The sequence below is a fragment of the Parasteatoda tepidariorum genome, chromosome 9 (assembly GCF_982258835.1).
Source record: "Parasteatoda tepidariorum strain Cologne lab strain chromosome 9, Ptep-v5.0, whole genome shotgun sequence".
Lineage (NCBI taxonomy): Eukaryota > Metazoa > Arthropoda > Arachnida > Araneae > Theridiidae > Parasteatoda > Parasteatoda tepidariorum.
Window position 1 is genome coordinate 8,728,664 of NC_141763.1, and position 26,191 is coordinate 8,754,854.

At 33.4% G+C, this 26,191-nt stretch overlaps 1 protein-coding gene across 3 annotated transcripts in view; it reads right to left on the reverse strand.

The window, feature by feature from the left end:
- LOC107454707 (dynein axonemal heavy chain 7) overlaps positions 1–26,191 on the reverse strand; it is a 164,674-nt gene that overhangs the window by 35,730 nt on the left and 102,753 nt on the right. For all 3 annotated transcript variants that reach the window (XR_015429024.1, XR_015429023.1, XM_087150828.1), the window contains exons 49-61: positions 24,038–24,281; positions 22,934–23,110; positions 20,371–20,499; positions 18,461–18,550; positions 16,339–16,479; positions 15,142–15,383; positions 13,000–13,147; positions 9,596–9,741; positions 2,910–3,118; positions 2,643–2,835; positions 2,350–2,545; positions 553–725; positions 335–475 (exon numbers count right to left, since the gene is read on the reverse strand). Coding sequence is in view for 1 of the 3 variants with exons in the window: in XM_087150828.1 (XP_087006954.1) it covers positions 335–475; positions 553–725; positions 2,350–2,545; positions 2,643–2,835; positions 2,910–3,118; positions 9,596–9,741; positions 13,000–13,147; positions 15,142–15,383; positions 16,339–16,479; positions 18,461–18,550; positions 20,371–20,499; positions 22,934–23,110; positions 24,038–24,281 (2,229 nt within the window). In the remaining 2 variants the exon portion in view is untranslated. The remainder of the gene's footprint in view (positions 1–334; positions 476–552; positions 726–2,349; positions 2,546–2,642; positions 2,836–2,909; positions 3,119–9,595; positions 9,742–12,999; positions 13,148–15,141; positions 15,384–16,338; positions 16,480–18,460; positions 18,551–20,370; positions 20,500–22,933; positions 23,111–24,037; positions 24,282–26,191) is intronic.

Genomic DNA, 26,191 nt, shown 5'->3' on the forward strand with positions numbered 1-26,191 from the left:
TAATCTGCATTTAATCGCAGATTTTTCCCACATAATTTTCTGACTTTTTATCTAAAACTTGTTTTCCCTGATTTGTCGTGTGGTTAACATCAAATGATAAATAAATAATTTCTTTAACATTTTCTTTGAAAATTTTTCAAAATCAAATTACTAAATTTCAGTCGTTCTATCGGAATAAATGGTCCAGTGCGGATGTTCTAATGGACATTAAAATAACATTATGTCTATGAAATAGCAAACGAGGCTTTGTGCATTGGTCATAATAATGAAAGGGTTAATTGAGTGTACATCCAAAATGAAGATGTGTGAATAAAGAAAGAAAAAGTATCCATACATCAGCAAATTGCAGCAGAGTACAAAGGAGAAGAGCAACTTGTCCTTTTCAAATAAGGATCTGCATATATTGCAGTACAAACTGTACGTGAAATAGTCACTGAGATTCTGCAGTCGCTGAGTTAAATCATCCGACTTCTCACTGGAAGAGGGACAATTATTAGCAATATTGAAAGAGTAAAAAAAAAAAAAAATAGCAATGCACCATATTCATTGAACCTTTGTTGAATGGCTCTCAAAAACAAGTTGATGAACCAGTTAAGAGAGTACTGGTACATAGGATCAACGTTGGGAAGGTCTGTTATGGAGAAGAACAGAACAGAGGATCTTTGAGCAACAGGTTGGTACAAAAGTCGAGACTCATTGATATTTGCAGTGGTTTCATCAGCAATCTGTAAGGGAAGATATTATCATGAATTTTAATGTATGAAATTCAAAAAAAAAAAAAAAAAAAAAAAAAAAAAAAAAACTATAGTTGCATCTGTTAGATAAATAAATGCTAAAAGGGTCTTTTAAATAAATGCTAAATGTTAGATAAATAAATGCTAAAAGGGTATTTTCTAAAGTGAATAACCTTTTGCTTTGCTTAAAGTAAAGTGAATAACCAGTTGCATCTGTTAGATAAATAAATGCTAAAAGGGTTTTTTCTATTTTGATTAAATAACATAAAAATAAAAGGTATAAGGTCATTTGCTGTTGGACATTCTCGCGTGGATCATGACGTCATCCGTTATCTGTTTAAAGAGTATTTAAGCTTCTGTTGAAGCATTATTGCTCGTATTCATTCTTTTCATTAGTCACTCTGTTTGTGATAGTTTGTCTTGCTTTTAAATAAATTTATTGCTTTATAAAACTTCGTTCTGTTGACTAACAGATACAATGATATTCTGCGACAATCTCGGATGTCAGTATCTATTAAAATGTTAGAGAGTAGTTGAACTTAGTTTAATCAATTAATAAATAGTTAAGTAAAGTGAATAACCTTTTGCTTTGCGTCTATCACTGGTCTAGTGGTTATAACTTATTGTTGTATTTTTTAATCATATACTACATATTGTATCATAATCACTGGTCATGCCGATCACTGGTCCAGTGGTTACTGTACTGGACTACAGGGCCAGTGGTTGTGGGTTTGAGTCCCACCGTAGGCATGGATGTAACTTTCTCTCTCTCTGTTCTTCTATGTCATTTTTTCTGTGTGAATGTAACCCATCCTATAAATGTGTTTGTGGTTGTACAGGGTTGCCAGTCAAATTTGGAAAAAAAATTCCCTGTGTTTTCCCTGTACATATTATACACAATATATTAAGAGGAAACAACAATTATTGTGCTCTTGTGTGAGCTGTATTGGGCTAACTATATTTATTAGCTTTAATTGCTGGAAAAACAGCTGAACATGCTTAAATAATGCTATAGTAAATGAGATAGTTTAGTATAGCTGAAATATCATAGTTAAATATCCCATAGATTATGCTTTGAGTGGCCACCATTTTTTGAAAAACAAAATTCCCTGTATTTTTCCAGTTTGCAAAGAAAAAATCAAAATTCCATGCATTTTTAGGCGGATTTTAAATTCCCTGTGTTTTCCCTGTGGAGTGGCAACCCTGTTGTATGACGTGGGCGACGCTACGCCACCGCCGTGGCTTAGCCACAGGTGCCCACTGGGTAACGATGAGAGTGGCAATTCCAGAATTTCTGAGGTCAGTGGGAAATAGACCCAAATATCCACCATTAAATAAAAAACTTATTAATCATAGTGAGAATAATAATCATAAAGAGCAATAGACATGTGACCAATATAGGAAGTTGAGTTATCTAATATTAATCACTTATTATTATAGTTTAATGTGTCAGTTTTACAAAGCAGTGTCAATATGATCAATGAACCTCCCACTGACTTGAAACAGAACTTGCTAGTCTTATTTGGGCACTTGAGTAGTGAAGTGGCAATTTTGACATTTCTGAGGTCAATAGGAAATAGACCCAAGTGCCTGCCATTCAAAAAAAAAAAGATACCTTTTGCTTTGCTTTGATGTCATCCACAAGAAACTTCGATGAATCCAGAATATTTGTGGCCTCTTCATTCTCCAAAATGTTGCTCCCCTCTGACTGTGCCAAGGTGTAGAGGATCTTGTCTTCAAGCTCTTTCAGAGACTTCTCATTCGCAGCTGTCTGCACAATCAGCTGCTGGCGAGCTTCCTCCAAGTCTGGCCTGTTGGATACACAAGCAAGCAAATGCACAACTTAATGACACAGTAGTTAGATATAACAAAACAACACTGTAGCTCTTTAGAGTTAGACATGCTTACCTTTCTTGAGCTACAACAATGCCCAAGAGTTGATCTTCTAAACCTTCAGGAGTTATCATGAAGTTTAGTAGTGATACTTTGGTTGAAATCTCGGGCAAATAATGGGGATTTCGTAGCTTGGTTGTGATGTACAGGCGAAAATCTTTGTTGAACTCCACAACAGTATCTCCAATCTGTACCATGTCCATAGTACCTGAAGAGTACAACACATATTAGTGAAAAATTTTGTGATGTGAGATAAAATGATTAATGCTTTCCTTTTCTTACCTTGTTTGAAGGTTTTCTTGAGAAGAAGTGGCTCCAAAGAAGGATCCAATACCTCCCCCACATTTTCCAACAGAACTGGCCACCCAAATTGTAAGCTGTTCTCCAGTGTCCGAAGGAGATCAGGGTCAGTGAGATTCACGACCGCCAAGTTACTCTCCATATTCTTCACCCACTTGGTTGCTTGACCCTGCGGATCTATCATGAGGGGCCTGAGAAAAAGAGCATTTTTTGAAACATGAAATTTAATTGAAAAAATTGTTTAAAACATAACAAAAAAGAAGAGAAAAGTCAAAATATGTATAAATAGTGTTACTTTCATAAATATGTAAGCTTTAAAAAATTTTACGATACTTAACTGAATCAAATGTGTAGCTCTTGTTTCATACAATTGATAAATATAAATTAAATAGACAGGGTTAGTCCTACGTCACCTCCCCCAAAGCGCTCTAATAGTATAATGGAAGCAAAGTTTAACATAAAATTTCCTGTTGAAACTGAAGTGACATGCTTTTTCAATTAATTTCAATAACAAAATAGTTCGTTTAAATATATTAAGGTCCCGGTTTGGATAGAAAATAATCAGTTTGATATAATGGCATTATTCAGTTTAGTTTAAGGCTTGTTAAATTGTAAAATTAATTTGATCAATTTTGACTCCATACAAAAAATGCTCACACAAGTTATCCCCTTCTCATTTAGACACTCAGCAGATGTTTGTTCAAGACATGCTGAGCGAGAGAGAACTTCAAAAGCAGTAATTGAAATATTTCACTTCGCTTGGAACAGGCTTTCTTTTATCTAAGCCACAAAGAAAAAGATAGCAATATCAGGGTGCGTAGCCAGATTTTTCAACAAAAAATAAGCACCTTCTAAGTATTTTTTAAGCACTCAAAAAATATTTTTAATCACTTTCCAAAAAAAAAAAATTCATAATTAGGATCTGTGCATTAATAATGTCAGGATCCTGATTCCTCTCCCACGCATTTGATTGACCCCTTGACCTGAGGGTCAGAGGGTGAAGGACACTGCAGGTGTCGGCCCCTACATTGGGGGTGGAGCAAAGGACTGTTTCACATGGGAAAGAGGATTTTTTGGAGAGAGAGATCAGTTTTGAAGGCAGGAGAGATTAGCTTTGAACGCAGAAGAGTTGAGTTTTGAGTTGAACTATGCTAGAGAAAGTATGAGAGAGAAGGGAGCAGCAGCGCTCCGGAATATTATATTCTCCAATTCATGTATCATTTTGTAAATAATTCTATAATCAAGAATTTAGTAATAAATAAGCTAAAATTGAAATAATCCGTGGTCATCCTTAGTGAGTAGTCTTTAAAAACGAACCAAGAGACAAAAGGTCTCACAAAATGGCGCAGTCGACAGGATGGAAGGAGGACTGCTATGCTAAGGAAAAGAATTATCGCCGATGCACACTATGAGAAATGCCCAGTAAAGAGTGTTGCCTCATGGAGTCAATCTTGATAGAAGGATGCCTACGGAAATGCCTAGTGAAAAAGATTGCCTGAAGGAAAGGGTGACGGTGAACTGACAACATCGACGGGACTATTATCGCCGGAGGCGATAGGCAGCCAGCGCTACCCCCCGTGACCGGTGGCCATAGAGTGTGGTTTCAACATCGACTCTCTGACAAAGAGGACAATTGAAAAGATAATAAAGGGAGGTAAGCTTTATCTCATGCATGAAAAGATAAATTACACGCTCACATTTCTGGGTAGAAGTTTAACAAAAAGGGTAGTTAACTAAGGGGATAAGTTTATTTTGTTTTGGTTTAAAGTCAACCTGATGTGTTACTTTATTTGAGCTTAAGGGATTGGCCAGTTAGCTATAGTATTGTTGGTTTGTTTAATGAGTATAATTATTATTAATAAGTATAATATGTAATGATTTGGTGATTTTTTAAAGTAACCTAGTTGTTGATTTGTTAAGAGTGTAATTTTTTTTTATTGCTTTATTAAGAGTATGTATGAAAGAAGAAGAGTATTGATTTAATAACATGTAAAAAAGTGTAGGATTATTTAAAGATTGTGTTTTTATATGTCAATAGCGAGCTGAGTAAACAAGGCTCTGGGTTTATTTTTAGTTTATAGTGATTATTATTTATAGTGCATTCTGTTAAAATAATTTTGGACCGGAAAAAAAAAGGTCAAGGAAGGGGTTTGCTTTTGTTTAAATGATGAAATGGTTAATTATTATGACGGTAGAATCTATGAAATTTAAGAGTTTTAATTTTGGGGAAAGTAAAAGTGTATATTTTAGGTGTAACAAAAGAGTACGAAATTGTATTATTTTGCAATGAAAGTGGAAAAGAGTAATTTGTATTTCTGTGCATTAAGAAGTAATGTTTGAAGATTGCATGTTTTGAATGTTGCAGGATACAAATTGTATTGTATATGTTATGTTTACATGTGAGATGTTAAATTTTATAATAGAATGTCGGGGTATGAGTATAGGGGATCTGAATGTATGAGTAGGGGAGCTGAATCGAGAGTGTCACTAAGTTTCCTTTTTTTTAAATTTTATTGTTAAATAGCATTGTTTTTTTTGTGTTTAAGAAATTAATTTAATATTGTCAGTATGAGATTTTTTGCAAAAGCAAAAAAGGAAGATCTGGTAGTTCTAGCTGAGGAGCTGGGACTAACGGTTCCCGAGAACGTCAAGCTTGTTGAGTTAAAAGCATTGATCACCGGGAATTCGGATTACGATGAGCAATATACTAAAGATGTTTTAAGTGGGATTAAAGAGGAGCGGGAACGGAAACGAGAGGATCGGGAACGGGAGGATCAAGAACGGAAACGAGAGGAACGGGAACGGGAGGATCGAGAACGGAAACGAGAGGAACGGGAACGGGAGGATCGGGAACGAGAGGAGCGGAAGCAGGAACAGGAGCGAGAGGATCGGGAACGGGAGCGAGAGGATCGGGAACGGGAACGGGAACGGGAACGAGAGGAGCGGAAGCAGGAACGGGAGCATGAGTTAAGAATGAAAGAATTAGAGGTGAGGGGTGCAAATAAGGAGAATGATCTTCAAGAGAAGGACAATAGTACCAACCAAGAGAAAATTTTTCATGGATACTTAAACACTTTGACTAAGGTGTTAGGGGAACCTCCGACAAAGGCGGAGGAATGGGCCTTCTATTTTAGAAATGCGGAGTCTATGTTGGATTTGTATACGGTGCCCGAGGAATATAGGGGGAGGATAATGGTGGTAGCTTTGAGGGGCAAAGTGAGGGGGCTGAGTGCAACGCTAGCGGAAGGGGATTTGGAAAGTTTTGAGAAAATTAAAGAATCCATACTAAAAGAATTTAGAATAACTCCCCTGCAGCATAAAAACAATTTTGATAACTGCCATAGAAAGATTAACGAGTCTTATACTCAATTCGGCGTTAAAATTAAAGAGTCATTAGAGATCTATATGGAATCGAGGGGGGTCACCACGCTAGAACAATTGAAAGAGTTGGTAGTGGCAGATAGGATAAAAGATAGTTTACCTCAGGAGCTGAAATCCCACATATATTTGAAGGAATCAGAGGGGTGGTTGGGGGTGTCAGATTTAGGGCAAGAGTTAGATAATGTAGTGGCGGCAAGATCCCATAACCTTGACGTAGGATTCCGAAATAGGGGAGGGAAAATGGGTGAAAAGCGGGCTCCGGAATACAGAGGTCACGAGACAAGTAGAAGGATTTTCCAAGCCGAAACAATAAGTAGGAATAAAAACAATTTAACGGAACAATTTAGGAAGGGAGTCCCAGAAATACCAGCAAGAAATAGTGGAAATGGGGGAGGATGGACCCCAAAATGTTTTAATTGTAACGAAGAAGGGCATGTAAAGAGGGCTTGTCCGAAAATATATCGGATGAGCATCTGTCGAGAAAATATGAATAGATTGGAAAGGAGAGGATTGAACCCAATGGCAGTGGGAGTGGCTGGATTAAATTTGGAGGATGCAAGGACGAAGGGAGAGGTAGATCTAACAAGAGCAGATTTCGCAATTGACAATGTTTGTTTTTCAGGTGTTATAGATAGTGGGGCGGAGATCAGTGTTGTGAAGCAGTCCTTCATTCCTGAGAAATATTTACAATCAGGGGGGACGCTCTTTCTAAGACCAGCTGTGGGACCAGCCGTGAAAGCAAAGCTGGTAACTGTGCCTATAAGGAGAGGGGGGAGAGAAAAAGAGATAAAGTCATATGTGGAAATCCCAGTAGCGGTGGTAGAGGAGTTGAATGAAACGGCTGCTCTGATTACCCCAAAAGTATTTCGGTTACTAAATGAGCAGTCTTTGAGGGACAGCGGAGGGAAGAGTCAAGAGGAGGGGGGCGATAGAAGTATTCTAGCTATGGGAAAAGAAATGGAAAGGGGAGAAGACGAAGAAGCGCGGAGTACCCCAGTGGATCCGGGGGCGGTCAGCGAAGGAATAGAAATAGGGGAAGGAATTATAAACCCTAGCGAAAAAATCCCAGTAGTGGTCAGAAGTGAAAACGAGACGACAGTGATAAGGTCAAGGGAGTTTAAAATATTAGAGGAGCAGGCTTTTGAAAACGCAGGAGATGAACGGTGGGGAGAAGAGTGGGAGAAAAAGACGATCTGTTCTGAGGGAAAAGAACAAGGAGGGAACAAGGGGATTGAGACTAAGGACACTGACCTTGCTTGCGAGAATTCGGACGGGAGAGGAGTGCGAATCACTCCGGGGGGTCTCGAGGTGTTGGAGAGAAAGTCAAGTGGGGGTGAGGACAAAGGTCCACCATGTATTTTAATGAACCCCGAGCGTGGGGTGAAAGAATTTGAAGAAATGTTAGAGGAAGTGAGGGAGGATGGTCAGCGAGGGGTTGAAGTGAAGGTTAAAAGTCCAATTAACGCGTTGAGGAGGGTGGATTTGTCCTGTGAGAAAAGAAAGGGAGATAGCGACGGCGCGATGGAATCTAAACTTATGTGGTTTGAGGGGAGACAAAAATTATTTAAGTATCCTAAGGCTGAGAGCAAGGTCGCAACTAGAAACTTTTTCGTCCCTCAATGAAATAGATATACCACAAAAACAAATTGAAAGAAATGTTATATTCCACAAGAACAAATTGTTAAGATAAGGCGTTCTGCATTCTAATTCCTCATAAATCTATCACTCCTTATCTCCCCTTCTGCTGACCAGACGAGTGGTCCTCTCGCCGTTCAAACCCCCTTCCTCTAGCGTCCACCATGTAAAAGGGGGCGACCACAAACGATTTGTAGCTTACAAATTATCAATTTGTAATTGTGGGATATCTATTTCACTGAGGAAAGCAAAAGCAGCCTGCTCTCGGCCTAAGAAGGAGTTGTACACAGCGGCAAATTCAAACACTCCCGATATCAGAATTAAACCCCGTAAAGTGCAGATGAAAATAAGGAGTGGTTTTCAGAAAGGGGGGTCCGAAAGAAAAAGTAGAGCAAAACAGTTAGCTAGTCACTTAAGAGGAAGTGGTATAGAAAGAGATATGTTCCAGGGGATTAGGTCAATGAACTTAAAAGAGTGGACATTTGGGCAATTTGGACGGTTAATTTTGTATGCTAATTATTATTATTTGTTAGGCAGGAATTTTGGACATGACTTTAAGGATTTTATTTTGATGGAATTTTATAAATGGATTTTGGCATGGATATTTTATTTTTGGCCTGATAAAAGTGATTTTAATGTGTTGATTGTAAAAATATTAGGTTCTTTTATGCTATGTTTTGATTTTGTATTTATTAGTTTGTCAAGTGTCCTAGGTGTAATTTTATGTTTAATAAGGTATAATGCGGCCAATCTCTTTTGCGCACGGGAATGTGTGCGTGTAATTGTTTTTTGGTGCAGGGATGGGCTTGCATTGTTTTTAGGTTTCACTTGTACGACCAGGGAAAAAGGTCGAACTAGATGAAACCGGGGGGGAGGTGTCAGGATCCTGATTCCTCTCCCACGCATTTGATTGACCCCTTGACCTGAGGGTCAGAGGGTGAAGGACACTGCAGGTGTCGGCCCCTACATTGGGGGTGGAGCAAAGGACTGTTTCACATGGGAAAGAGGATTTTTTGGAGAGAGAGATCAGTTTTGAAGGCAGGAGAGATTAGCTTTGAACGCAGAAGAGTTGAGTTTTGAGTTGAACTATGCTAGAGAAAGTATGAGAGAGAAGGGAGCAGCAGCGCTCCGGAATATTATATTCTCCAATTCATGTATCATTTTGTAAATAATTCTATAATCAAGAATTTAGTAATAAATAAGCTAAAATTGAAATAATCCGTGGTCATCCTTAGTGAGTAGTCTTTAAAAACGAACCAAGAGACAAAAGGTCTCACAAATAAGAATTATTTTTTCCTAAAGTTTAAAGTTCTTAATTTATAAACATAAAATCAATGAAATTAAAAAACTTTACATAATCATAATAAATCAACTAGTTTCTGATAAATAGTGCAGAGAAAATTGTGAAAATCATGCATTTTTTGTAATTTAGAACAACAATCGACATGGCAAAGAAAAAATCTCCATTTAAAAGATAGAAAATTAAGCACTTTTTACAAACTAAGAATAAAAAAAGCACCTTTAAGGACTTTTAAAAAACGTAAATCAAAAATAAGCACCTTTAAGCATTTTTTAAAAACACTACAGTTCAGTTTTTCGAAAACATTAATAACTTTCTAAAATTTTTAAATATGAGTTTGTGCTTTACTCACCATCTCTTTCCATATTCTACGATGACACCATTATCAGTAGAAAAAGCATCTCTGGGCAGACCATTCAAATTCCAAAACTGTATTTTTACAGGATCTCCAAGAGTTTCACTCAATGAAAATTTTCTAGTGCATGGAATTCTATGTTTCTATGGGGGAAAACAAAGAATTTAACAGCATTCCATTAATAACACAAAAAAGAACATCTGGCCAATTTGAAATAGAAAATATCGTTTTGAGAAGAAAAACAGTTTCTCCTGATATAACAATGAAGGGGAAAAAATGAGGATTTGTTTCTCGTTGTGGGAAACACCTTAAACAGCATGTTTGATATTTGTGATGGCATTACATATTTCCTAGCTTTTAAAATTTCTTCAATTTCTTAAACTTATTTTTTTAATCATTCTTAATCAAATTTTAATTAAATTAAATCAATTATTAAATTTTTATTACAATTTATAAAAAGCGAATATAAAATATTTTATTCTTTTCTTATCGATCATGTAATGGCTAACTTTTTATTTCAATATTAATGTTAGACTCATTAATTCACTGTTGCGAATAATCGAAAACAAAAAATCTATTTATAACTCTTTATTTCTTACCACAAATATGTATCAGTTACATGGTTATACTAAATTTTCACAGCCTTGTTGGCGTTTCGCGATTGCAAATGTTTTTTTCAAATCTAATGTTGATTATGGGAGGTTGGCTTTATTTTTGACTATGCTATCTTTCGATAATTTGCCAACCTTGGATCTCTACCCATGCTCCTAACTGTCCGTTGAAAATAATTCATTTACTTTCAATTTCCAATTTTTGGCAACTGGGGTGCCTTTTGGGTCACCCAGTCCCAACCATTCTATAGAAATCTTAATAGAAATGCTCTATATGAAGAGTGATTTCTCTTGATCCTTTTAAGGGGTTTTTCTTTATTTTTATATTTAGAATTATAGCCCTTTTCAATAATTAATAAATCAATTTTTTTAATCTATTTTATTCAATTCTTTGAAATAATTATCATGATATTACTACATCCAAATTAAGATGTATCTGCAACGGCTTAAAGTCAATAATGCTACCTGTGCGAATCCACTAATTAATTTAAAACGATCACCGTCACAGCAATATTTATGCTCAGTTGACATAAATGTTGAAGCTTGCAGTATTGTCGGTTTAGGAAATTATTGCAGAAACTGAAAAAGCGCAAAGTGAAGTCAGCTTTTTACACCTACTGTATATTTATCAATAATCAAGAGCATTATTTCTTTACTAATTTTCATATATTTTTGAGTCATTATTTGATATTTTCTACTGACTCGCATTCCTGCTTTTCCCTTTTTCTATTGTTTGCATAGAGATGTTCCATAAAAAAATAATTAATTGGGGTTCTTCATTATTAAATTGTACTTTTTCTTTATTAAAGAAATTTAAATGATTAATAGTTAATTTTAATAAAATAACCTGAAAACTATCCTATGGATGCTGTTTTCAATATAAATGTAAACAACAGCAATTTCGAGCTTTTAACTTGCTCTGTGTCTAGTTAGAAAGTATACAGCTGCTTAACATAGCTTATTCTGCAAGGCAATATTTTCAGACAGACAATTTTGTTTTTAATAAAAGAACTAAATTGTATAGTTTTTTTTATCTCAAATCTACTGTATTTTCTAAGATGTTAATAATATTTACTAATTCTGGTGAGTTTGAAGTGAAAATTTGTTTTAGTTATTTAGAGATGCATTGTTAAAAAAGGTGGCATGTTTTTTTTTAAATTTTTTTTATCTATCCGTTGTTGAACAGCTGATTCAATTTTTAGGTTCACTACTATTAATGCTCAACTCCGTAACCTTGTAATTTTTGAACCAATCCAGAAGACAAGGAAACTCCTGGATCAGTACCCCCAGAGGTACTGATTTGTTATGGGAACATGGAGGACTTTGCGACTCGACAGATTTAACGTGCATCAGTCACCATTTACTACATGGGGAGTCTTCGGCCGGCGGTGATCGAACCCACAAACTCTTGGACATGGGCCCAGTGCCCTACCAACCAGGCTATCCCGACCCTAGGTGGCATGGTTGCTAGATTTAGAAAGAGCTTGCGCTTTTTGGCAGTTCTGATTTGGCCTCTTTTTACTTATTTATTACTGTTTCTTTTTGGTGCAAGCTGTGCACCATCATACGTTAATGTCAGCATATTATTGTTTGAGCAGCGAGATAAAGCTTATTTTACAAAATATTGTTTCGGCTAAAATTTCAGAGTTGATATAATATTAACAAGGTAAGAAGAGTTTCATAACGATTCTTTTTCAACATGACAATTATTACGTGTTGTAATAACAGGTCTTCAAAGGACGATTCTTACAATGATTCTTCTTTTAAACACAAATAATAAATCAGGTAACAAATACATGTGTACAAGAAATACTACTCAAGATTGCTTCAAACCACAATGATCACCTTGTGAGCCAAATGGCTTCAAAACACACGAAAAATAGTAATCCAGAAGTATAGGCAGTCAAGAGCTTGCAGCATTCCCTATTGTGAAAAGCAGGGTGCATAGTCAAATTTTTCAGCAAAAAATAAGCACTTTTTAAGCACTCAAAAAATATTTTTAAGCACTTTAAAAAACCATTATAATTAGGATATGCAGACTAATAATTTTTTTCTTTCATATTGTTAAAAGTTCTTCTTCATATATATATATATGTTAACAAAATGCAAAATAGTTTTCTAAGTTACATGATCATGATAAAATGACTAGTTTCTGACAAAGAATTCTTTTTGTGATTATATTAGCCACCATAAAAACAATTTCACAATTTTAAATACATTCAATATTGAGTGAATCATTAAATTTTTTAAAATTTATATTTACTTTACACAATTATGTAAAAAATTTATTCAAAATTATAAATAATTAATTTAACTATTATTTAAAAAGATTATCTCTCTTGCAAAATGCAGCAGTGTTGCTCATGAGAATGCATTAATCCTTCCAACTGAATCCAGCTCAGTATTCGAACTCGCAAGTATTTCATAAAATGATTGGCACTTTCATACGCTACAGACCAATGGTATGCCGAAATAGATTGTGGTTGAATGAATTATGAAAACGTTGAATAGAACAATGTGAAAACCACGCTTTTTGAGTAATTGGAAGCAAAAATTTATATGGTAAAGAAAAAAAAATCTCATTTAGGAAAAGGGAAAAATAAGCCCTTTTTAAAAACACCTAACGAAAAAAAGCATCTTAAAGGGCTCTTAAAGAACGAAAATCGAAAATAAGCACCTTTAAGCACTTTTTAAAAAAGCTACGCACCAAGAAAACACCATCCATAAGCAGAACATAAATTGCAATAATTAGAGCAGTTTTGAATAGCTCAAAATGACAAAACTACTTACGATGCAATATCTGACCCAATCCTCAATGCATTGACTCCTGTAATGTGAAGTGTAAGGTCCAAGATAAGCAATGACTCCGGATGCCAGGAGGACATCACCTGATAAGTTCCCTAATTTCACTTCAAGACTCTTGGCCTCGTTTGCCCATCTGAAAGAAATAATTCCATTTAATGATGATTTTTTTTTGGAATTTTATTATTTTTTGGAAGGGGTAGATGGTGGGTACCCCCGTGGCAGAATCTTGGGGACACGGTGACACCGTCGCAGAACGTTAATGAGTTCTTGCGGAAAGATTTTACTTTTGAAAAGTAAAAAACTTTGGATTCTCTTCCCTCAAAAATATTGAAAGTTTTATCTTTTCTTCAGAATTATATTTAAAAAGATGTCTTTCTCACTGATCAGAATGGAAAAAAATGCTTGTGATTTATCTATTCTCATTTGAGAATAATAAAAAATAAAGAATAGTGAAGTAAAATTTGGTTTTGCTCCCTGTAGAAATTTTCGTTCTAATTTTTTAATGCAGTTATTACTATTGATTTCCACACAGTATTTAAAATCCAATATTTTTATAACGATATAATTTATTACAACAACTGCATTTTAAAATGAAAACACGCATTTAGTAATCTTTTTTCAAAGAGTCCGTTTCGTATGATTTTGCCGTCGATCTTTTTTTTTCGGCAGTTACTACCGAAACTGCTGTGGATTTCACAACTTTTTTGTTATTTTTTTTAAATGTGATGATGATTTACAAAATGCGAAAAAGGGAATAATTAGTGTGTTTTCCCCCTACAAAATGCGAGAATTTTGCCCATAATATTAGAATAAAAATTATTACATATTTAATCAAAAAATAATTTTATTTGATGCAAAAAGTTTTTTTTTAAGTTGATGCTTTTGTTACTTTAATTTAGTAACAAGTATATTTGTTATTTTTAAAAGTATCTTGCAGAAAGATATTAGTATTAGAGAGGTATGTCGCAGAATGCCAGAAAAAATTCTGCCACAGGGGTAGGTACTTCATTTATGTCGCAATAGAGCTGCACAATAGGTTATTGGCGATGGTCTGGGAAACATCCCTGAGGGTGATCTGAAGACAAGCCATCGCAATTTTGATCCTCTACAGAGGGGATGCCTCCCCTGCTTTGGTAGTTCGACGACCTGAGCACAAAGTCGAGCACTTCACGATAGATTAACGAGGACTGATACTACGCACCCTCGGTCCCTATGCAGGCTGATCAAAGTGGTCACCCACCTGCTTACTGACTGCAGCCAGTGATGCTTAACTTTGGTGTTCCACTGGGAACCATGTCTCTGCGATTAGTCCACTGCGACATTTTTTGGAAAGGGGAAAAATGTTTTTGTGCGTCTACAGGGTGCATAGTCGAATCTCTCAACAAAAAATAAGCACCTTTAAAGTAATTTCATGCACTCTAAATATATTTTTAAGCACTATATACATTAACAAAATGCAAAATAATTTTCAAAGACATTACTTGATCATGATAAAATAACTAGTTTTTGACCAAGAACTCGTTTTTTGATTATATTAGCCATTATAAAATGACCGAGAGATTTTTCGGTTTAATTTCAGAGAATGGAAAATGAAGCCTGAAATTGAGAATATCTTGGAAAATGCAGCAGAGTTGCACATGATAGTGCTATAATCTCACCGAACTCAGCTCAGTAGAGGCACATGCGGACTAGCAAGTATTTCATCAAACATGTAAAATGATTGGCGCTTTCATACGCTTTGGACCAACAGTACGCCAAAATGGATGGTGGTACAATGAATTGAGAAAACGTTGAATGCACGCTTTTGTGACATGAGAAGCACGCTTTTGCATAATACAGGGGGAAAATCGACATGGTAAAGAAAAAAAATCTCATTTTCGAAAAAGGGAAATTAAGCAATTTTTATAAGAAAACCTAATGATTTTTTTAAAAGCACCTTTATGGGCTTTTAAAAAACGAAAATCGAAAATAAGCACTTTAAGCACTTTTTAAAAACGCTATGCACCATGTCAAATGCATCGTTAAAATTTTTATAAATATTATTTTTCTAAAAATTATAAGTTAGAAAAATTGTGAGGATTCTTAGAATTAGTATCAAAGTTTAATATAAATTATTTGTTACTATACCTCATCCTTTCACCTCCTAAGCCTCCAAGTAGTTTTTCAGCTCTTTGTAAGTTAATTTCACATAAAGCAGTTTGCGCTTCTAAATCTTTTTTCTTTTGTATTGATTCATCACAATCTTTTTTTAGAGCAGCCAGTTTAGATTCTAAAGCTGCCAGTTCAGAACGTTTGGCATTTAACAATTCCATAATCAGCTCTAGTTGCTCCTCAGCTTCTGCCAGTTTTGCTTTCTTGGGTGCTACAACCTTTAAAAAATCAAAATAAAAGGATTTTTTTTAAATACAATTTGCATAAACTAATGATAAAAATAAAAAGCTCATGATGATACAGTCAAGGTGTGTAGTCAAATCTTTCAACAAAAAATAAGCACCTTTTAAGTACTTTTTAAGCACTCAAAAAATATTTAAGCACTATATATATATTTTAAAAAATGTAAAATAATTTTCAAAGACTTTACATGATCATGATAAAATAATGTAAAATGATTGGCGCTTTCATAGGCTATGGACCGATGGTATTGTGGTTGAATGAATTGTAAAAACGTTGAATAGAACAATGTGAAAAGCACGCTTTTGCATAATACATGGCGAGAATCGACATGGTAAAGAATTAAAACAACATTTTCGAAAAGGGAAAATTAAGCACTTTTTGAAGACACCCAATGAGAAAAGCCCCTTTAAGGGCTTATAAAAAACAAAAATAAGCACCTTTAAGCACTTTTCAAAAACGCTACGCACCATGACAGTCAATATCTAATCAAAGTATGAAATTGATTTTAAAAGATTTTTGGAAAAAAAACTTTAAAATAAGTCAAAATTGAAAAGTGCTAAAACCAAATTTGTCTTATGTAAACAATTTTTAAAAAAAACAGGCTACACAAAGGCTCCAGTGTGTTAGCAGACAGTGTGTCACCTGATGAAGTGCGGGTTTTTAGTAACATACACATCTTTAAAATGTCGTTTTGCTCATTTTTGGTTTCTAATTTTTTATTTAAATTGTATACTGTCAATATTTTACACACTATACAGCTTCAGAAAAATGTATCTGAGAAAAAATTTGTCTCATGTTAATGTAACTTAATACTTTAATGACTTAGAATCAGAATTTTGTCCCTCACTACGCATAAATAATTTAAACACACGCATAAAGTTTAGATCTAGTGTAAAAAAAGTAAGAAAAAAGAACAATTGGTGTGTATACTTTAGCTGTCCTGTCATAAATTTCCATAGCCAAAACCCAACGACAGAGACCTTCGGCAGCAGAAGAGGCTTTTGCAACATTTGTAGGATTGAACTCTGGCAAGTGGATGTACTCACCACGTATTTTTTCCATGATTACAGGCTGTCAAAAAAGAATACTTTATTATAACCACTTGACTTCAGAACTTAAATATAACAACTCTACTCCTTAAATAATAAAATTTAGGTCTAAAGCTATTCAATGTCTATCTGAGGCATTGCCAAAAAATAAAAACCATTTTGGTAATACTTTCGTAAATTTTTTTTCTTTTTAAAACAAAATTTATTTTTACATGCAAGAGCATTTGGACATTTTTCATAAAATGAATACAACTTGTTTATTGTCAAAGAAAGATGCTTTCACTGTAGACAGCCATTGCAGAACATCATTTTTTGAGTGATCATTGAGATCAAAACGTTTCTATAAAAATGGTGTTTAAAATTCAAGAAAGAGCTGTAGTCTCAAAGTGGGAGGTTATCGCAGTACACTGGATTACCAAATTGTTGAATACAGAGTATCTGATACATTATAGATTTTCAAATTCATGACTAATTCCTAAAATTTTTCATGACTTGACGAAGTTACTATTTTCTCCAACAAAAACATAACAAATTTTTAAAAAAAATATAATAGCATTAATTGAAATGATAAGTATAACCAAAACTGTTATACTTTGCATCTTCATATTTATTGATTTTAAATTTAAAAAACAGAATTAAAAAAAGAGTTGAAGCAATAAAATAGCTGAAAAAAATACAAAAGCAAATAATTTTTCTTCTTTTTTTCCGCAGAATTATATTCTGAAGATAATTTTCTTGTTCATCGGAAAGGAAAGAAATACTCCTGATTTTTTTCTGTTCTCATTGCGGAATTAAAAAAAATTCGCCAATGACTGGCTTGCTACTGCTAGAATTTTATATTGATAAAATAAAAAATAATAACAAAAATTCTGAAATCACAGAAATTTAAAAGATAATTCACTCTAGAAATGATGTTTTTTCTTTCATTTTCTGAAAGAACACCATAATTAAAGAACATGATAAAAAAATTTCTTATTTCAATAAAATATGACAGTGAGCGGTGATTTTGTTACAAATTCAGATATTCCAAACACCATGAAATTGGAGGCGGGGTCCATGACTTTTTATAATTTTTTTTTTTTTTTTTAAATAGCTACAATCATGACGTTTCATGACAAATTTTGTTCTATACTTTACAGGTGCACAGATACTCAATGAATAAGGTTTTGAGTGACATCTGTAGAATGGCGACATGTATTCTCATGTAGCAATACGCAGCCTTAACTGAGCATTCGATATCTTTTCCTTCGAATCACATTTTTTGCAATGTTTCACGGGGAGACTTGGAGGCTCAGGGGATAGAGCGCTCGTCTCCCAATGAGAAGTTTGAAATTCAGCAATGGCTGGTTAATACGGATTCCACACCTGACTCGCGTCGACCACAGTGCTGATGTAAAATATCCTCAGTGGTAGACGAATTATGGGTTAGTCTTCTTGCCATCAGGCTAACCGTGGGTGGTTTTCTTCTACATGTTACGCAAATGCGAGCTGTTTCATCAATAAGTCCTCCACCAAGGCAATTTTCTCCCAGTACTTCCAGGAGTTCCCTTGTCTTTTGGATTATGTTCAAAATTACAAGCCTATGGAGTTGAACATTGGCAGTCGTAAATTCAAAATAAAGTCGGTTGTTTAACAATGGTTCTAAAATAATACATAAAATGTTTCATAGTATCGTATTAATGCACTACATAGTTGGTGGTATCATAAATCATCTTCAACATTTTGAATGCTCACTAACACACATAAATTCAAAACAATTCTGCTGTAATATTGTCAGGGGGGGGGACAATCAACCAGATACCTGTGTGCGCACGTATGGTACTCTGACAGTAGAAAGAAACAGTCTTTACTTTCCGAAAATACCTCATAAATTAATTTCCATGCTTTAAGAAGTTCAAAATAAAATGGGTATTTCATCATTTTCATTTAAGCAACAGAATTGAAACAGGGGGACACAGAATTGAAACAACGACCAATAATATACAAATCAATATCTTACTTACATCAATGTTGTCTTTATCATAATCCTTAAGAGACTGAAGAAATCCCATGTCCCCAAGTAGTTTTTTGGATGGTCCCCAATAATCATTTACCTATAATTGATAATTGGTAAATAACCTAATTATTTCAGAACCTATGGCATATAAGAGAGAGTTAAAAATTTGCAACCAACTTCTGCAAACACAATAACATAAATGAATTCAGTTTATTCAGAACTTATTCTTACATCTCTACAGTAATGATCACTGATAGAAAAATTTCCTGTGTACAGTTTACGAAAAAAAAATTCGAATCATGGGGGGCTAGAGAAGCAGAATTTTCAATTGTAAGAATGTGTCTTAGATGTAAAAGCCCTGCAAAATTTCTCAAATTAAAGCTGGTATCGCATTTGTAAGATCATCAGAATTGGTTCTATTAGTATTAATACAAAATCTGCACTAATTAAAAGAAGGAGATGCTTAAAGCTTGGTTTCACAACGAATAACAGTAACTTAGGTAATATTTGTTATTTTCAAACTACTGATTTACAATTTTTCAGACTAAATTAACAAAATTTGTAAAATGATGCACAATGACAAATGGAAATATTAATTGAAATTATAAATCCACGTCAAAAAATTGAACATTTAAAAGAAAGACAAATAAGGTAAATCCAGCTTTATTAGGTGTTAAACTTTTTTCACTTTCTAAAGATGACAAATTTTGCACAGATTTGATGAGCTATTTTCAAAAGAAAACTTTGAGATTTTTAAAACATGATTACAATTTTGATTTATAAATTTTTTTAACACTGTTGCAATCAAGGGTAATTCCTGGGTTTTTAAAGGGAAAAATACTATAAAGAGTTTATTTTTATAAAAAAAATATTGCAAGAAAATTTTTTTTAAGGATAATATATTTAGTGAAGGATCTGGGATCAATCCTAAATTTCCTCTAAAACACCACTAACCAAGTGTTTCACTCAAAGGCGGCCCTGTGAGAGATAGAAAATATTAAGTTTCACGAATCATTTCACAAAATACTGATGTTGAACAATCAAACAATATTGAGCCGTGATGGCTCAGGGGATAGAGTGTTCACCTTCCAATGAGGTGAACCGGGTTGTAATCCCAGCTATAGCTGGTCAATACGAATTCCGCATCCGGCTTGCACCAGCCACAGTGCTTACTTAAAATATCTACAGTGATAAACGAATCATGCGTTAGAGTCCCCTTGCTCTCAGGATAACTGTTTGCGTTTTTTTTCTCCATGTAATCCAAATGCGGGTTAATTTCCCCTAAAAGTCCTCTACAAAGGCAAATTTCTCCTGATACTTGATCCAGAAGTTCCCTTGTCTTCTGGAATGGGTTCAAAATTACAAAGCTGCAGAGTTGAACATTAGTAGTCGTAAATCAAAAAAATTCGGTCGGTTGATCAACAATGGTTATAAAATCAAACAATACTGAGTTGTGATGGCTCAAGGGATAGTGCGTTAGCCTTCCAAAGAGGTGAACCGAAGTTTGAATCACAGCGATGGCTGGTTGATGTAAATTCAGCGACCGGTTTGCACCGACCACAGTGTTGATGTAAAATATCCTCAGTGGTAGATGGATCATGGGTTAGAGTCCCCTTGCCTTCAGGCTAACCGTGGGAAGTTTTCCTCTCCATGTAAAGCAAATGCGGGTTAGTTCCATCAAAAAGTCTTCTATGAAGGCACAATTTCTCACAACACTTGATCCAGGAGTTCCTTCTGGATTGGATTCAAAATTACAAGGCTACAGAGTTGAACATTAGTAGACATAAACACAAAAAAATAGGTTGGTTGTTCAACAACGGTTATAAAAAATAAAATCAAACAATATTATTTAAGGAACTATGAATATGCTATCTTTAAGGCAGGTTAAATAATTAAGATAAAACCAAAGATACTAACTTTTCTTCCAGTACCTGGATCAGTCACTCTGTCTGGTTTTATGTTCTGCATGATGCACACAGCAGCAAGAACGACTTTCACAGCATTGGGAGGATTTTTCATGGATTTTACTAGAGTGATATCTGATGGCTGTAAAAATAGTGAATGATTTTTTCACAAACAATCAGTAACTTAGATAAACTAGTTCTAAAATATTTTTTTTATCGAAAGTATATGAAAAACTGACAAACATGCATGGGATTGCTTGAATGTAGAGTTTAATAGCACAAGTCCAAAAGAGGACATGCTGCAGCAAACAGTGTATTAAAGCTCATCAAAAAATAAATTAATTTTCATAAAATATTTTAATTGGTAAAATGGTATATAGCAATTTAAGTATGAGGTATATAAAATTAGACAAAATTGCAAATACACTTAAGTTACACAAAACATTAAAAATGGTACATAGGCAGTACGATACAAAGTCATCTACACCGGGCTTCCGCCGATCACATCCTGGGCTGTCTTGGTCTTCTCTAGGAAGATATCTACTGTACTCCTCCTTTGGTCTTTGATTTTATTCAGATCAACGGGTTCACAGATCTGGTCTGCCTTCGTAAGGGCAGAAGAGGATAAGCAACAACAACAACGATACAAAGTAAATAAAATTAAGTAAAAACAGTTATATACGATCTAAACTATCAATAGCGAATAAAAACATAAAAATATTAGGATCATGAATTAAACTAGGGATGAGATAGCGAAATCAAAAAAACAACAACAAAAAAAAAAATACAGTTTAAATAAAAAATTCCTTTGAATAAACATTTCAAAAACAATTTTGGGAATTAATTAACAATTAATTAAATGAACAAAAATGAGTTTAATAGTTAGTTCAAAAATCAGTTTATCAATAACAAAACTCCTATTACTTGAGCCTCCCAGTAAGACTAGTTTATGTGTTATTATATTAAAAAGAATGGGGCTGCACTTAAAATTAGTTGCTGTTAGCAGGGCCCTCAGGCCCAGAAATGATTGGGGCCCCTATGATGTGTCATACTGTTTAAAATCAAACTAAAAAACTTCATATACATAAAATAAAGCATTTTTAAGATTTGCAATAATTTTAACAAACTTAAACACATTTTTATTACCTTCAAAAATTCAATGCACATAAAATAAAACACTTTTAAAGTATGCGTAATTTTAAAAAAAAAATTATATGCTAACCAGTTGCAATTCTCAAATAATAAAATGATTTTTGAAACTAAGAAGCTAATTAAAGTAATTAAATTGAAAAAACATAAGGGAGTAACACATAAAAAATCCCAAAAGTTATGAATCATTTCGTTAAACTGAAGTCAGTTATTAAAACATCTTTCAATGTGCATCAGACATAACCAGTTTAAAAGTTACTGTCCCATAATGCTGTGAAATTCTAAACTCTTTCAATTATTGCTTTATTTAACTAATTATAAATACCAAACAGAGTTGCTGGTGGTCAAGCATATTTAGAAACATTATGAATTAGAAAGTTAAGTTTCGAAAAACTTCATTTTAATGTAGAAAAATAGATTTCGTTTGCCTTTTCAACTTTTCCTGGTGATAAACTATTTAAATTATTGGTGTTTGCATGATAATCAATTACTATTTACAGAAAAAAAATGCACACTTTTTACACGAGGATGCATTTATTTTAAAATATATACAGGGAGCATAGCCAAATCTTTCAACAAAAAATAAGCACCTTTTAAGTACTTTTTAAGCACTCAAAAATATTTTTAAGCACTCTATACATTAACAACATGCAAAATAATTTTCAAAGACTTTACATGATCATGATAAAATAACTAGTTTCTGACAAAGAACTCGTTTCTTGATTATATTAGCCATTATAAAATGATCGAGAGATTTTTCGGTTCGATATCAGAGAATGGAAAATGAAGCCTAAAATTGAGAATATCTTGCAAAATGCAGCAGAGTTGCACATGAGAGTGCTAGAATCTTAATGAACTCAGCTCAGTAGACGTGCATGTGAACTCGCAAGTATTTCATCAAACATGTAAAATGATTGGCAATTTTAAACGCTACAAACCGGGTGTAAGCCAAAATGGATTGCGGTCGAATGAATTGTTTAAACATAGAATAGAACAATGTGAAAAGCACGCTTTTACACGCTTTTACGATAGTGGCGCTTTTACGATAGTGGCGAAAATCGACGAGGTAAAGAAAAAATTTACATTTTCGAAAAGGGAAAATTAAGCACTTTTTAAAAACACCCTATAAAAAAAGCACATTTAAGGGCTTTTAGAAACAAAAATCGAAAATAAGTAGGTACCTTAAAGCACTTTTTAAAAACGCTACGCACCATGATATATAATGTAATGTGGTTTATTCTTAGTTTTTTTTTAAATACAATTCATAAAAAGTAAGATTCTCAAGCCCGGTTGTGCCTATGCATAAAGACGGTACTGTTTGTCAGTAAAAAAAAAAAGATAGCTGGACTAATCCTTTTTTAGAACAGAGAAAAAAGAAGGATTTTTTTTTACAAAAAGAAAGAGAGAGAAAGAGGAATGGGGTTTACTTTTAATGTGTCCAAAGCAGCCAGTGCAGCTTCAAGAGCAGGCAAAGCTTCAGCCAGATCTGCCTCACACTCCTCTTTCAAAGCAGATGACTCCTTTGCTCTGTCGCTCGCATGCTCTTCATCTTTATTCACAACTGCTTTCACCTTTTCAACATCTTGGGACTCTCTTTTTATTTTCTACACAAATAAATAACATCATTTGTTGAGTACAAGTCCATTGTTGATTACATAGCACTGTATTTATAAGCCCTGAGGCAGAAAATTTCCAAGCTATCTACGACAAAACTCTCTAGCACTATCTTTCCGCACGATACTTAACAAACATATATATTACGAATTTCAAATAAGAAAAGTACTGTGTTTGAAAAAAAGTAATTTTGTAACTTTTCAAAAGAAAATTCTTTTTGCAAGAACTCTGTAGCGTTCTGCGAGAATGTTGCTGCGATTCTTCCACGGTGTTTATAAGATAGTAACACTTTATCCAACTGTTGTGGTTAATTCTTCCCATATAAAGAACTGATATTTGCAAAGCTTATTTTTATAAAAGTAAAATTGATTGGGACATGAAATATTTTTAAGATTTAATTATTTTTAATATTTATATATTTAATTTTTTTTTTAATTTTTACTTATAGATAGTTGAGTAGCAATGATTTATTTCCACGTATCATTATAGAATATTGTATCACAAAGAAAAAAATGTATCCATAAAATTTAATTACCATTTAAGACATAGAAGTCATAATTTTAATACTTCTGCTGCCTACTGTGATGAAATGTTCTGAACTCAACCTTGTATTGGTTTGTATGCTGCCAGAAAGATTTCAAATTGTTAATAAAATTTATTAAATAGAGAATTTGACAATATCTCTTGAAAACAATTAAAATCAAAGTACTTCAGCACGGGCAACAGCTAGCATCAATGTAAAGTGAACCACAGATAAGAGATTAAAAAAACGTGTGTATCATGTTTAAATGGGGTTGTTTAAGAGTCCGTTTAATAATAATAGTAAAACATTTCCTAAGAATAAAGTAGACACAAAGGAAACATGATAATAATTATTGAAAAATCAACTAAAATTAAGGTAGAAAAAAATCACTAACTTCAATAAACTCTTCAGCTTCTTGTTGAGCAATGACTAATTTGGGTTTCAGTTCTTCAATGTCCTTTTGCATTCCTGTGATTGTGATAGAAAAGAACTCAAGTTGGCCCAGGCCACCTTTATAACGCTGGATGGATGATTTTATCTCTTCCTGCTTCTCATGTAAGAGCTGCTTGAAAGACGAAATCAATGTCAAATATGAAGTGGGTGTGATGTACGTGTTGCGGCCAAGTTCATTAAAAAACCTACAAGTAATAATTATTCTATTTTTCAATTCTCATACTTAAACACTTTTTAAGAACTAACAACAATGATAATATTAATAACAGTTCTTTTCTTTATAGAATTTTTATCTAAAAATTAAGCAAGAAAATATAACCAAACATAGGCGAGACAAGAAATGAAAGTACTGTTCTATTAAAGAGGACCGTTAAAAAAAAATCACCAAATCACTGTGAGCAAATCAGAAACAATAAAGGCAACCTTTCACCTCAATGGTCAGTATAGAGAATACCAGAGTCAATGGCACTTAATTAAAAAAAACAAGTACAGTACAGAACCCGTTATCCGGAAATCAGAAAACCGGAAAACCAAAAAACAGGAACGAAATTCGATACATTTTCCAACCATTTTTCAAAAAAAAAATTTTTTTTCCTCATAAGATTTTAGTATTTTTCTTTCTTTTTCGAAAGATGTTTACCTTAGAATCATTTTGGAAATAATCATTAGTGTATTACTTCATCATTTTTTCTTCTTTTTATAATATTTATAAATATTTCCAAAAAAAAATTTTTTTTAGTTGGGTTTAACAACAAAAAAAAACGGCTTTTTGTAGCGATTCAGAAAACCGGAAAAATCAGTTATCCGGAATAGCAATGGCCCCGATCGTTCCGGATAATCGGTTCCCTACCGTAATATAAAAAAATTTAAAGTCAATTCCTACTTCGGTCAATAAAGAAAATTTTTATTTTAGTTACTTTTTATTAATTAATTACAATTTTTCTCTCATATAAAACTAAAATTAATTTATTAAATTTAATTAATGACTTAATATTTGAAAAAACTGTAACTGTAACAAGCGTCATCCACTACAAGAATAAAAAAAAGCATTTGAACTTGAATGGGTGAATAAAAAGTATTTTAATGATTGAAAATTTGAAGATACATAAATATTTATAGGGAGAGTGTAGTAGGATTTGGAAAGAAAAAAAAACATCAGTTTAGAATATACCAGGCATATTGTGCAAATGTATACAAGGCAGTGGCACTTAAACTTAAAAACATCAGTGTCAGTGTAGGGCACTAATAATGGCACTGATATCCCCTGATTAATCACATTATTAAAAAGAATAAATGACGATTATTATTGACTGATTATTAAGTTAAATGTTTGATTAGGCAAAAAAATTAACCATAGACAAAAAACCCTTCAATGGAAGAGAACTGAAATTAATGCATGTTTTATATTCTTCTCCTTTAAAAAGTAAAAAAGAAATATAAAATAACAAAAAGGCATTTGTTACTCTTATGATTAAATGAATAATTTAATGAACATAAATTACAGTCAAACATTGATGCTGTTTGAAAAAACTGTTTCGTTGAAGTAAATACACATTATACAAGTTTTAAAATGTCAGAATTCTTTGTATTAAATTGTGAAAAATATTTTATTAAAATCAGGGTTCCCACTCAATTTCAGAAAAAAAAATTCCTTTACTTTTCAGGTATATCAGGTAAATTTCAATGAAAATCCGTACTATATTTTAGCTATACCATGCAATTTTTCATCAGAAAACTTTAATTTTTTTATTTTTAATAACACATATAATATTTTGTGCGCAAAAACATTGATAATGGATGCATGAAAAATTCTCACTGAAAAGTAGAACTTTATAAAAACAATTGTAATAGATGTTAGAATTCTTTAACTTGAATCTCAATAACTGATTATTGTTACTTACAATTCTAAGACTGGTTATTTTCTAAGTGTGATGTAAGAATCTTCAGGGTTTTTTTTTCTTTTTGTAAAAAATTGCCACTTTCCCTGACTATTCCTTGATTCTTAGAGTCAAAATAAAATTCCCTAACACTTTCCTGTTTTCCCTGATCCGTGGGGGGCCCTATAAAAGATTCATTTTTTGATGCTTCAAATTTT